Genomic DNA, 14180 nt, shown 5'->3' on the forward strand with positions numbered 1-14180 from the left:
AAAAAATGGTTCATTAGCAATGATATGAAGTAGATAATAAATATAACATTAATGGAACGATTCTCCTGAAAACACACTTTTATCTCCTTTCCAGAGCAGTGCATTCATTTGTGGGTAAAGAATTGTAATAAAACTCGGGCAGGATAGAGGGATATTTTGCAAATGTGATCATAAACCCAGGCTGAGTGCTCTCGTTGGGAGCAGAATCTGGGAAAATGAAAAAGTTTTAAGAAACGGAGTCGATAAATGGAGTGAAGACGATCGAGGAGACGTAGAGAGATTAAAACAAGGCGAAGAAGAGAACGGGAAAAAAAAACAATGAAGGATACGGGACAGGAAAGGTTACGAATTCATTTTAAAATGTCGTAAGAGAAAATTTGTGTTGAGGGATAAAATTTAAAATGCAGATGTAATTGGCTGCTTCAGTCAGAGTGACTCTTAACTCAGACGAAGTGACTGGGCTAGTTGGGTCCCAGGAGCGGAATTACGCAACCGGTAACACAAGGCGCTCCTCACTAACTTTCTGCTTTTCCCAGAGACACAGAGTTAAACGAAAGAAAACACAAAGTTAAGTTGAACAGAATGGTCATTTGATTAATTCGCCTTCAGTGAACATATAGTTTAGATTATAGGTGACACTACGTGTTGTACACCCTGTAGCTGGTTTGAAGATTTTAGCGTTGGTACGACTGTCACCTAGGTGACTTAACACAGCCACGTCATCGGCTGCACAGATAGTGAAAACAAAAGCATGAGAAAAATTCAAAAGTTATTTGTTTTGGCGAAGCCATCACTTTTTGAGGATGGTTTCCTCCATAACTTGTGTTATTTACGCATTCTGCAACCGAAAACCGGCTACAATAACAAACAATAAATATTTACGTATTTCAAAATTCATAGTTTATTCAGAAAAAAATGTTGAATGCCAAAAATATTCTGAATGATTAGTACGGGCTTGTAAGAGCAACGTTTTCTGTTGGAAACAAAATTGGAACAACGTCGGCTACCCGATTTGTTTTGTTTGTGAGTGACTTTTTTTTAAAGCGATAAATTAATGTAAATAGCAGTTAAAAGCAGGCTGTCTGTGCGTAAATTCCGCTGTTACTGTTTAGTAACGCACTGACTGCAAAGATAATTAATTGTATTACGTAGAAATTCCTTACAGTCATAGACAATATACATTGACGAAAAGAAGTTTTGTAATCTGTCAGAAATTCTACAGAAAGTCCAAGGCTTACAATGGACTGTTCCGTGTATGCGGTGGCTGTGTGCGTAGAGAAAATTTTTGACGTGCGTAAACTGGTAGGAATAACCACAGCTTCCGCTTACAGTATCTCATTTGTTTCAGTTGAAGGCTTTCTACGTGGATCTCCTTGTCCCTTTGGAAACCAACTTGGAGAAGGACACCAAGGTAGTTCAGGTGAGTAGAGTACTGAAATTTAAGTGAGTACCCTTAAATTCTTTTCGTTAATTTTGAAAATTTTAAATGGGAATTTAATAAGTTATGAAGGTACAATCACAAACATTTAAAATGGAAATATTTCTTTTATAAAACTTGTGTGTCATTTATAATTGAATTTTGTAGACTGAGCCACAATTCCTATACTCCTGCGTTAGTTTGAGATTGTCAGTTAATACTTCGAAGGCTTTTTTTTATTAAATGATTTTTATCGACAAAATATAATGTTGTCAGTTGTTTTGTACTGGTCTAAAATTTGTGCTGCCATGCTAAGGGAAGCGAATTAATTGAGGGTGTTGACGGTGATGAGAAGAGCATTTTGGCCTGAGAAGGACAAGGTAACGTGAGGGCAAAAGAAAAATACGTGATGAGGAGCTTCTGAATTTGTACGGTTTAACAAGTATTACCACATTTAACACTTTCGCGAATTATTCGTGAATGCAGTTTTGATTCGTTTCTCACGTTACCATTTTATTTTCTCTAAACTACGGTCAAAAAAGGCTAGAAAAGTAATTGTTCAGGCTTTAGTGACTTCGGCGTCTGAACCTTGCGCCTCTTGAGTACAAAGCAGGAACTGCAAAAGTACGCAGCGATCTTCATCGTGTTCCAGAGCGAGCAGAAGAGGTTTCTGCAGCAGCACAAACAGAGGTCTGAGACGTACAGCAAAGCCGCTGCTACCATGAAGAAACAGCGGAAGAAGAACAAGGGCTCGACCAAGACGGGGCTTGCGATGGACAAGGAGCTCAAGGTGAGTTCCACGGCGCACTTCATGTCTGAAAGCCACTTACCGAGTCTCTGTGCCGCGCATCAAACCAGTTGGTTTCTGTTTCCTTCCTTATTTTCCTCTTTCTTCATATCGTTCAGTTCTTTGTCTCTCTTGTTTAATTCCTCCCTTGTTTGCTTTATTCCTGTGTTTCTTAATTTTAAATTTTACTCTTGGTGTATTTTTCCCCATATATGTTTCTTTCATTTCTCCAGTCTTCGTTTCTTCTTGTAACGTCTACGAATCTAATCTTGGCGGTGCTGCGTGATGCGTTTCTGTTTTCAGGCGCTCTCAAATTCAAAGTTTCTTCACACATTTTTTGCGTCGATGTAACTTAGTAAATCTCCTGCTTACGAAGGGGTACATCCTCTTTCGTTCTATTTTTCCTCTTAACAAGTTTCTTCTTATATTTGTCTCTTTTGTTCTTCTTTATTATTTTATTTCATTACTTTTTGTTTAATTTCTTCATCCTTCCCTTCTTAGATTTTCATTTATATATTTATTCCAGTCCAGGCGTCGCTTTAAACATTAGCTGTGAAGTGTTATTTGAATCTGATGTAGGTGTCCATACAGTGAGTTCATCCGTGCACCAGTCGCAAGTTCATGTGAAATGTCTATGAGATAATTTAAAGTGTGCGTGCTACACACATTATTAGACGTGTTCTGTGTTGCAGAACATGCAGGTGCTGGAGGAAGAGAAATCTAAATTAGACGCGTTCTGTGAGCAGAGCCTAAAGACGGTAAGTTCTCATATGTGAACCATTTTACAATTTATAATGTTGGTCAGTCCTGTGAAAATCTTCGAAAATTCTTAATTTTTATAGATATAATGCCGATTTTGGATTTTTTTTAATTTTTCAGAATTTTGAAATTTTAAATTTTTAAAATCGGAAATTTTTGAAAATTTTGTTTTCTTAAATTTTTTGCAATTTAGAACATTTTTAGTTTTAATCAATTTCCACAATTTTATTTGTGTTATAAAATCTTCAGCCTATTTTGGAAATTTTGGAAATTATGAAAATTTGTAATTTAGAAAAAATTGAAAAAAAAATGCCTTGTGAAGTTTTTAGATAATTTCATGCATTGAAACTGGAACTAAATATCTAAGCAGATTATTTCCCATCAAATCCTTCCTTCTCCTCGCTAGACATTTTCCATTCGTAAACGATAATTCCACGGCGGGTTCCATTTGATATTTTCGTGACAGGAGAAGGGCCTTCTTTTTATGACATCGTTGTCGTATTCGTAGGCCATGACTCAGGAGAGGCGGCGATACGGATTTGTGCTGGAACGCCAATGTTCCCTGGCCAAGCACTACTTGGCTTACCACAGTCAAGGGAGCACCATCCTTCAGAGACATCTGGAGGACTGGCAGGAGGTAGCACAAACCCGAGAGTTCCTCCCGGAATCTGTGGAAGTCATGTTCACCAATAGATTGCGGGTGAGCACTAGTTCAACTTTGGATTTTGTTACCACGACTTACGTCCGCGGATTTATTTTGCACACTAAAAAATTGTTTTTACAGCAAGTGAGTTTCTGGCCGGACGAAGACTTGTACTCTTCCCCCAGAAGCCCCAGTATGGAGGATGATCGTCTTTCTATTGCGTCACAACTGAGGAAAACAAAGTCTATGGACGCCTCGTGCCTCGATATGCGCTCCATTAACGATGCCACTAGCCCCATGAAACCTCTGTCCAGAGCAAAGTCAGACTTCAACCTTACTGCCTCTACGCACTCACTCGTGCAAGGTAAGTTCTCTTGTCACTCTTTTCCGAGACTCGTGCTGTGAAGTGAGTTCTGAGTGTGGGGGGGGGGGGGGGGTTCCTCAATCGATGGAATTCAGTGCGTATGTCGCAGACACTGATTCAGATGTCTTACGCTTTGATCTTAGACCCGGACACTCCAACGAGACCAAAGTCAATGGCGGTCCCTGACAGAGGCCCAGGGTGGGACATGCAGTTAGCCAGGGCGCTATATGCTTACCTGTCCAGTGGGGACAACCAGCTCAGTTTCCTGGAGGGAGACATCATCGCACTCATGGGTGAGTTTAGTTTATGACATTTTAGTATTATCCAGTTTTAACCTGAGCTGATGCTTCCTAGGATTTGAGGTTCCTTTCGGGGGTAATCCTCTCGCATGACCAGTGTTACGTCACCACAAGAGTGGCCTAAGAAGCGACAGTGACCTTGGCTCACGTAACTGCAGCAACGTTTCGTATGAAGAACATCTTTGTTGTTATAAGATGTTTAGTTTCAGAATTATTTCTGAATTTCAACGGACCCGAATGCCTTATACATAAAAGTTGAAGAATTTACGTCCTCAGTTTTATTCTAAATTTGTTTATTTTATTCCTTGCCCTTTCTTGAGGTCAATTATTAATTCCCATATAGGTCTATAATGTATAGAACATGTGTTCAGTGTACGGGCGATTTATGTGTTCTTCAGGTGAGAGGAACAAGGGCTGGCAATTTGGTGAGAATCTGAGGACACAGTGCAGTGGCTGGTTTCCACTGGCGTACACCGAGCTCCTTCTGGATGACGCGAGGTCAGTTTATGATGTACATAGAAATATTATTTCTTACATTACTCACTGCATTCTAATTGCGTCATAAAGTTGAATTAAAAGTGTTTTTTTACGTTATAGTTTATAATACATCGACGAAGTAGACACCACGATATGATGAGGTTTAAAATTGACGAGTTTCAGTGAGAAGAGTCTTATAATTTTATGACTTTAAATTGTTTTATTATGGATCATGTTACCATTTAATATTGCAGGGTACCAACGTTTTGAGTTGCTTCTATCTTGACGAAGAATACAACAGGTCCCAGCAAAACGTTGGCAACGACCTAAGAGATTACTTAGTGTCATAAGCCATAGGACTACAATATTGAGTTTTGACGACTTTGAAAATCTCAGATATCATTTGATGTCGTTTAGCTCTCCGACGCATCAGAGGATACAAAGTTTGGATTCTACTGGATCCAGTACAGCCGCTACTACGCCGGCCACGCCTACTTCTGGAGGCTTCGGCGTGGCGTCTCCCAGCGGTCCGGCGTCTGGCGGCCATGTGCAGCAACCGAGCTGTCTGTTCTCGGGTAAATCAGGAGTCCCCACCCCCGACACAGCTGCTGCTGCTGCTGCTATTGCGACATCCCCCAGGTCCTCTGCCATTGCCGCCCCAGTAACAATGTTTGGTGACACACTCCTGCACCACAGAGCAACCAAACAGGTAGGACCCACACTACTCGGTAGTTTTAGTACGAGAATTTTATGTGTGAACCCGTGAAATAATAATCTTTGTTGTCTGACGAGTCCAGAACCACGAACTTTACAAATATGCGTGCTGAGTAAAAGAAAATTGGCGGTGGAACCACGGTTCCTTAGTTAACGTTGAATAACGTTTAACTGTAGGAGTATATTTGTACTGAAATAAAATTATAATGTGTACCTTTACGTCTTATCTATACGTGACGTCATCCGCCGCCATCTTATCTACACGTTACGTCATCCGCCGCCATCTTATATATGTGTTGCGTCATGTACTCAACACACTCACTCCAGAACCGTTCTTTGTTACCAAATAAATGGCCAAAACTCCTAAACCGTAAGAGTTAGCTGAAATCTATTTGCAAATTTGAAAAGCTCGTGTTTATTTACGTATTTCAGTCGCAATATTTTCAGATCTAACTCTTACGCTTTAGACGTGGCAAGCGGTTGAAGTATAAGGAACGAGGTTATAGTTATTGCATGTTTTGGGTATTTATTTCAACATGCATTATAGAATAAAGTAAACATCATGTAGAAAAAGCCCCTTATTTACTATTCAATTTACATATGGGTTTATATTCTCTATCTTACATAGGTCTCGAGTTATTGGCGTTTGAAGAAGTTACGCTCCAGCGTTACCTTACGTCTTACGGTTTCCGTCGAGTGTACCGTGATTTTATAAACGTTAAAAACACGACATTCAGTGTAGAAAAGCGTGTGTTCATGCGTTCACATACAAAATGATGACCCTGCTTCAGATTATCAGATTTGGAAACAAACTTTTCTTCTTTCAAGCCTTTTGTCACATTTTGCCCATTTAGATTGTATCCGTAATTCGTTAAGCTTTTTCGTGTTAGGTTTGTAGCCCTTCATTGCAGTAGATACCAAAATATACAGATTGTTATATTCAAAAGAGGATATGTAATTGTTGTTTCCCTGTAAAGCACGCACAGTCCTGTTAGGTTAGGTTAATGAGTAAAAAAGTACTTGTAAGTAGGTTAGGTTAGTTTTGTTTGAGTTGCATTAGTACGGCTAGATGTGCATGTTTTGTTGTTCATTTGCATTGTGATTTAAACGTTCCATGTTCGAGTCTTTATTGAGGAACGTGCCCATTAACACGTTGTGGAATATCAACGAATTCGGATTTTTATATATTTTCAGTGAGATGCCTCGCGCGTTGAACTTCCTAGACATATTTTGAAATTGGTTATTTTATCATTGACTTGACGAGTGGCGGAACCGACGCACGCCAGTCCGTAATAGTTATCAGAAGTTAAATGAAATTCATTTACATTAAAATAATTTATTCCATCTAGGGAATTTTCGTTATTAACACTTGTTGATTCAGATTAGTATTACGAATATGAAGTTAATGTTATTAACTCACTCGCTGGTAACGGAAGCTAAAATTTCGCGTCTGCTAATATGAAAGCCACCATTTGGTACAATTCTCGAACAGTTTCGATCCACAGACCCAGTGTTCAGAAGCTAAGTAGCAGATTTTGCGAGCGTCTTACGTGGTTACCTCGTTGAAGAAGGAAACAGATAACGTTGTAAGCAGAAGAAGTGTTAATCACATCCCTTAAGTAACTTGAAAGCTCATATTTAGACGCGACATTTCCGAAAAATTCTTTAAGAGCGCGGCTCTCCGAGTGGCGTGCAGGCAGTAAGCGCTCAAGTGCAGTTCGTGTCCGCATTTCGTCTGTTCGTAGATACGTCGGGGCACCACAATTTCTGCGAGAAATGTTGGTCCACCCCCAGCTCTTCCTGCACCAGTTCCCACACCAAAAGTTCCGGCATCATCGACTCTTCCCGTTACCCGAGGGGTGGCAGAGAGGCGTCTGGTACATCCGCCTCCAATGCCGCCATTACCGCTGCTTGGAAATGTTAAAAGGCCACCGGGAGCAATTGGAAGTGGCATCGGCAACGCTAGTCTGCACAGCAGCAACGACAGTGGATTCAGCAATGACCCTCCTCCGGCCCCGGAAGTAGACTACTCGGATGATGACAGCACCAGGTAATGCTTCGTACCTAATATCGTCTTTGTAGTGTAGGTTACTTATTTTGTTACGATCAATTACGTATTATTTTTTCTCGACATGCAAATTTTTCATGACTGGTTCGTGTATTAAATTGTTTTAATATTTTTGTTTTAAATTTTTTCCTTCGAATCTTAAGGAGAAAACGTACGGGCCCTAAACCGTTGGGAACACCTAATGCAACACCAGAAGAAAAAAGTTCTTCGGCAACTAAAAATATAGTCCAGAAACGTAAAAAACAGTTGCTGTCTTCTGTCAGAGGCTGGCTTTTGTACAAATCAGCACTTGACCTCTGGGATGACGTGAACAATCAGAATGTGAACGCAACGGCAAATGTTCAACGTCCACTTGCCCTGCGCCAGTCCTCCAGCGCTGGACACCTGGAAACCCTGGAACATCGCAAAAGAGACAAAAATCAGACAGCAACGACTCTACCAAATTTATCGACACAGATAAAATCAGTGGAACTTCTAACATCCGCAGGAAAGAAGAGCTTTACGAATAACAGTTCGGAAGGCGGGTCCACGATAAAGAGAAGCAAATCTCTCTGGAGATTCAAAAGGTTCAACCGAGACGATGACGGGATCCTTGAAGGAATGTCTCTGTGGCAACATCGCTCTCTTGTGGACGTCCATGTTGCAGTGCAACGAGAAGAGCAGGAAACATCGTCGACCCCGGCCACGATAAAGAGAAAGTCGACGGCTACCAACACTTCCGAGACGATGGTCGATACTTCGCCTTTGAACAAAAAGTCCCCGACTCCACTTACGAGGAAGAAACTTGTACCTGTGAAAGACGATAAAGCTACTTTAAATGGTGATATACCTCCGAAGCCAATGGAGAGGAAAAGCATAAAGTCGTCTCAGAACGGTGTTATCGCCACAAATACAGCGGATGACGACAGCAACAGTCCTCCGGAAATCCCAAAGAAGCCACCGCCTAGGAGGAACGTCGATGTTAAAGATGACGACGGCTTGGTAATACCAAGGTCACGTCAGCGACCGTACTGTTCCTCTGACGAGGAAGACGATGTTGACGAAGAGGACGAAGACACTGACCTTGAGAATGGCGATTGTGAGTCGTGCATTGTGGTGGATGACCACACGAAGGCTAAGATTGGTCTGAGTAGAAGGCAGCAGATTCTGAGAGAAGCCAGCAGGACATCGATTGAAAGCACGATGCTCCTACCTCGCACGAGGCTCGTGAAGGCGCGCGGAAGGAAGGACAGGGCGGAAATGCCGACGTCTGCAGACGGACTCTTGTACTACGGACGGACTCTGCAGTATAGACTGAAGAAACCCGAACGCGGGTCCAAATTTGATCAGGTGTCGCAAACTACAGGAAATATGTGCGGTCCTTGGTATGACCTCTGGGGCGTTGACTCGTCTGTTAGACAGTGAACTCAGAGGACTCTGTCGAAGAATTAGGATTTTATTAGAGACTTTCTTACAGGCGTATATTTTTTATTAATTGTTTATTAACTACTGTCTTCTTATATAAAAGTGAGTTTTTATTTCTTTGGGAAGTGTTTATACTAAAAAAAATATTTTTTTATGATAGTTTAAGGAAAACGGTTTGTGGGCTAATTAATATAATGTGACTTAAATAAATACTCAGATTAGACTCTTGTAAAAGAAGGCCAAATCGAACGTAACTGAAATGAAATAAATATGGATACACGACAAAAAATATTTGGTGGGATCTTTCGCCCTTAGAGGCAGTGAAATCGTGTTCACTGCACTGACCTGAACTGTTCGCAGGTCAGAGTGACATGTGACTTATCAATTTGCATTGCGCGTTGTGGCTTTCAACGCATTTCACTTGTACCCTCAAAGAAATATGTTGAAGGATGCTACGTTCAGTACGCCACGATTCTTGTACTTATTTATAATTAGAACAATTTCCTTCAACGTAATCCATACGCAGACGACAACAGTTTATATTTGAGATGACATTTTCCAGATATATTTAAATTTAAAATTACCTTTTGAAAGTAATATATGAACGTCCTAACTAACTAGATGGCTTACGGAACCCGAGAGTTCATCACCGAATTAACCAAAGCCCTCCACCGGTCCCTGTCTCCTTCAACTGCTATCTCCCATAGATCCCGCCTGAGATTATCCTCCCATCTACGTCTAGGTCTCCCCAGCGGTCTCTTCCCCTCAGGTTTCCCAACCAATACCCGGTGCACACCTCTTGTCCCATCCATGCGCGCTACATCCCCAGCCCATCTCATTCTTCTCGATTTAATCACCCTGACAATATTGGGGGAGGAGTACAGATTTTTAAGCTCATCATTATGCAGTTTTCTCCATGTCCCATCGTCTTCTCTCCTAGGCCCAAATATCCTCCTCAAACACCTGCAATCTGTGTTCCTCCCTCTGAGTGAGAGACCATGTTTCGCACCCATAATCTGAACAAAACCCACGGAAACGTAAATATATAAGGATTAACTCTTGTGTCTTAGTGCCTTCATATCCTTCTTTGTTAATTATGTGCTGTTTGTTTCTTCGTTCTTTACGTTTGTTGATGGTGTTTCAGGACTAATGTGTTCGCGACAGTGAAGCTGAGAAAAACGAAAACTAACGACCGCTCTGCTCCTCTCATTTCGTAATAACCTGTTGCTTGGTGGTGGAAGCTTGTAGTCTGTACTTGTAATAATTTTATCAAGTGCTCCGAGAGTTAATTTTGAATGTACAAATGATAAAATAACCTTGCTGTTTAATATCTGTCACTTTAAATACGAGTTCCTTGTTTTTTTCAACACTTACGTAAAATGGTGACGTAATCTCAATGTGATGATGAGGTGTCATAATATAAAATAATTGTGCTAAAAAAATACGTTTTCCATATATCCGGATGAGTATTAATTAATTTTTAATGTTTTTTTTTTTAAAAAAATATTACGTACTTAACCTTTATCAAATGTGCGTTTCATCTTGGATGTGGTCTGTCTGGTTGTTCACTACACCGGCAGAATATTAAACCATTAAACCTGGAGTCAAAGTCTGGTCAGCAGCCCCAAAGTACAGGTATTTAATCCCCTATTACCCTAAAATAGAAGTTAGGTTAGGTTACACATTACTCATTCCATTATTAGTTATTCATCGCCCTGATGACGGAGGCAGTATAATCTCCGAAACGTTAATTAACATCGACCAGACTACACAGCGCAACAACCCAGAAGACAGAAATCTTCAAACCTAATTACTGTCTTCTGCAGTAAGTGATTTTGTCGCGTGTGGTATAATAAATTACTTTCTGATGAAGGAACGTCGAACGTATAAAGCTGGGGCGAAAGATATTACAAAATTCTGTTACCTGTCGGGGAGAAAAAATATTTCCTTTGCAATGAAAAAGTAGTATAAACCTTACGAAAATTGGTTTGAGCACTCCTGAGTTGGTGGTTGGTCTCTTCTGTAGCTTCTGGTGGTGGTAATGGTAGACACGTTAGTGCGCTTCGAGTTAAGAATACTCTGCCATTGTAAGAGTGCAAATAAAATTAAAGGTGGTGAATTTGTTTTGAAAGTCTTGTGGGTTTATGCTCTCGTAAATATTAAACAGAAATGTAACAAAATTTCATCACCGTCAGTTTTAATTTCATAAATAATAAAACTGTAAGCTGGAACTAAATCGTGTAATATCTGAAGGTCCCGTCACTGCGGACTAACGCAGTTCTGGTTTTAAGTAGACTCGGCTTAAGTTTTAATTGACACATTTTTAAATGAGTTCTGAAATAATATTTCCAGCTTCACCGTGTCTCTCTGGCGATCTGTTCACGTGCAGAAATTTAAAAATATCTGAAAGGGATTTTACAGAATTTGATATTGGAGAGTTTACTAAAATTTGTCAACACATTCCAGATTTTATTAGAATTTGATTTAAAAATGAGCTTGTTAAGTGACCAACTCACATGAGTTTTAAAAAAGGGGTGGTTAGGTGGGGAATTACTCGGCTTTCTGCTGATTTGTCGGTCCAAAAGAGTGTAGTCGAATTGCATGTTACATTTTTGTGTTTTTCACACAGTGACATCAACTGCAAGATGTTACCATATGACGTGGCAGCACTGATCTTAATAAGTGTAAAAATTTAATATCCAGGTCAGTCAATATAAAGAATTGTCTTCATCCAGTAAAATAGAAACTATTTTATTTAATTTCTATATTTTATAACTAACACGCTCGTACATTATAATGAATTTAATAAAATTCACATAATTTGATACATTGACTTAAGTTTTACGTAGTAATAGTTATAGTAAGTATTTAATATTGAAGTAATGTTTGCGTTTATTGGCTAAGTATCTTTGGAATTATAATAATATTTTTTATAGATAGCGGGACAGCTTTATATTTACGAAAACATTTCTTTGGGGTTTTGGGTTTGCTATTTTAGCAAATAATATAAATCTAATAAGTAAAATAATCTTGTTATATGTTTCTTAGGTTATGTTCACATTTCAGACTTTAATATACACGCGTATATTTTGTTGTTCTTTTTAAATACATTCCATAAAATGGCAGATAATCAAGAAAGAGCCACACTAGATATAATAATGCAGCAGCTGAAATATAGAACTCTGACACGGCTTTTTCGTTTCGTCCTGTTGGCAGCCATTTTATTTAGCGCTGTGTTTTGATCTAAAAGCACATTACGATGACAGAATATTTTATAAATGTATTATAGTAATAGAGCACATAAATAATATCAGCTTATATTCATATATATAAATATAGATTATACAGGAAAGTTACATATATATATATATTGAAAATATGTACAGAGTGTATGTATATATTTGTGTATATTTTGTTTAATAATTGAAATGTAAGACTTTTTTGGGATGGTAATTAGATTGTGTACTGAACAATAGTTGTACAGCGCTCAGGATATAAAATGAATGTCTTGGAAAAGAACGTCATTTTGCGCCCGGATGCAGTGGACGTAATAATGATAATTTTTAAAACTTGATTGCTCATGAAGAATATACCAACATATGTGTTAATGTGTCCTGGATAAAATTGGCACTGCCAACGTGTTTATCCGAGAGAAAAGTGGACTCTTTCTATTTTTAATTGAAAATTTTTACAATTTATTATTTTAATATCAAAACTCCACCATAAAGTATTTTAGAAGTGCCACAAAAGTAATTTTATTCCCGTCGCAAAAGAGGTAAACAGTGACATGCTGAATTTTATTTAACTTTCCTCTGTCTTAATGGCGTATACGTTAATTCCTTCTTGTGTTTGGTACAGTACTTCTTCTTCTTCTTCTTTTATGGCTCTCCGGTCCGTATTCGGTCCATGGCCTCCTCAATTCTCCTCTTCCATTCGGTCCTCCGTTAGGTCCGTCTGTCCGAGACTTTGATCGAGGTTTCGAAACATCTTCCTTTTTACGGCGCGAGGTTGTTAGCCTTGCGACCAACCCCCAACCTGGAGGACCAGGGTACCTGTCTTGGTCTGACCTAGTGGGGGAAGAAGTACTAATTAACAAAATTCCCAAACATTTTCGTGTATTAGTTACTTATAATTAATATTGCTATGTAATTGATTGTTACGTATTTTATTGTTGTTGACAGAAACTGTTGTTACAGATGTCGATATATTACGACTGACATTTGTAAGAAATTATAAATTAAACAGGACATGCTCAATGCATTTTAGTGTATCATATTTAATAAATTACAGGATGTAAGAGCCAGTAACAAGGAAAACTCAATTAGTTTAAATAACAACATTATGTAAACTGATACTTAAAACCAGGTTTACAATACTTCCGGCCAATATGAATAGAAGTTGTTCTTTTTTTAAGTGTATGAATTATTGAATTAATATTGTTAATAAAACAATGGTTCTTAATTGTTTGTGTGTATTTACTGTTTCTGTCTGGATAATTAACGCTTTGTACAGGAACAAGGTCCTTCAGAAGAAAATCAGCGAAAATGTTTTTGCCGATGTAAAACATTTTCGTGAGATACAGATGCAGAATTCTCACCTTATTCAATGCAATTTATCTTTTATCTAAGGTTGGAGTAGTATTAGAACAGTCTCTATTGTAATATTAGCTTGTGTAAACGTTTAAGACATCGCAACGATTAATACAAATAAGTTTCACCGCGGAGATTAGATTTTGCGTAACTTGATTTTTTCCAAACTATGTACGTCAGTGGTCCCCAACCTTTTTGTGTCTAGGGGCACATCTGAGAGTTTATGAGATCGTGGTGGGTACCAGCCAATTAACAAAGCCAAATTTTCTTTTCTCTGGACAAATAAGATATGGACACGAAATAATACACAAAACAACACGACGTTTGATGGTACAAGAAACCACGCAAACAGAAATACGTAGTTTTATAAGTACAATTATTATTACTCAAGTGGGAAGTTAGTGTGATGTTTGGCGCTGCATTTCATCGGCCAGTTTTTCAAATTTGGGAGTGTAGGATGATGTTGCTGATCGCAAACAATCATCAAGATTGTCGTCATTAAGTCGAGATCTGCGCTTTGATTTTATAATGTTCGTGGTTGAACGGCCTTCATTATTCAGTATAACCTCTTTACGTAACAACGCGGGCACCCAAAAAAAGCCTTGGCGGGCGCCCGCGTTGGGGACCACTGACCTACATGGATGACGAGACCGTTCACC

The 14180-nt window shown here is 39.1% G+C and overlaps 1 protein-coding gene across 3 annotated transcripts in view; it reads left to right on the forward strand.

Moving 5' to 3' along the window:
- IRSp53 (Insulin receptor substrate 53 kDa) overlaps positions 1-13393 on the forward strand; it is a 213701-nt gene extending 200308 nt beyond the window's left edge. For 2 of the 3 annotated variants that reach the window (XM_087342538.1, XM_022081336.2), the window contains exons 6-15: positions 1349-1420; positions 2070-2207; positions 2897-2962; positions 3472-3663; positions 3748-3970; positions 4114-4263; positions 4668-4767; positions 5164-5455; positions 7206-7510; positions 7672-13393. In XM_087342538.1, coding sequence (XP_087198664.1) covers positions 1349-1420; positions 2070-2207; positions 2897-2962; positions 3472-3663; positions 3748-3970; positions 4114-4263; positions 4668-4767; positions 5164-5455; positions 7206-7510; positions 7672-8932 — 2799 coding nt within the window. In that variant the 3' untranslated portion in view covers positions 8933-13393. The remainder of the gene's footprint in view (positions 1-1348; positions 1421-2069; positions 2208-2896; positions 2963-3471; positions 3664-3747; positions 3971-4113; positions 4264-4667; positions 4768-5163; positions 5456-7205; positions 7511-7671) is intronic. The other variant, XM_087342539.1, reaches the window with a different exon arrangement.
- The last annotated feature ends 787 nt before the right edge of the window (positions 13394-14180 follow it).

This window comes from Zootermopsis nevadensis, unplaced genomic scaffold, assembly GCF_977971745.1.
Source record: "Zootermopsis nevadensis isolate Lab colony 2312 unplaced genomic scaffold, Znev_1.0 Znev_ptg000003l, whole genome shotgun sequence".
NCBI classification, from domain to species: Eukaryota; Metazoa; Arthropoda; class Insecta; order Blattodea; family Termopsidae; genus Zootermopsis; species Zootermopsis nevadensis.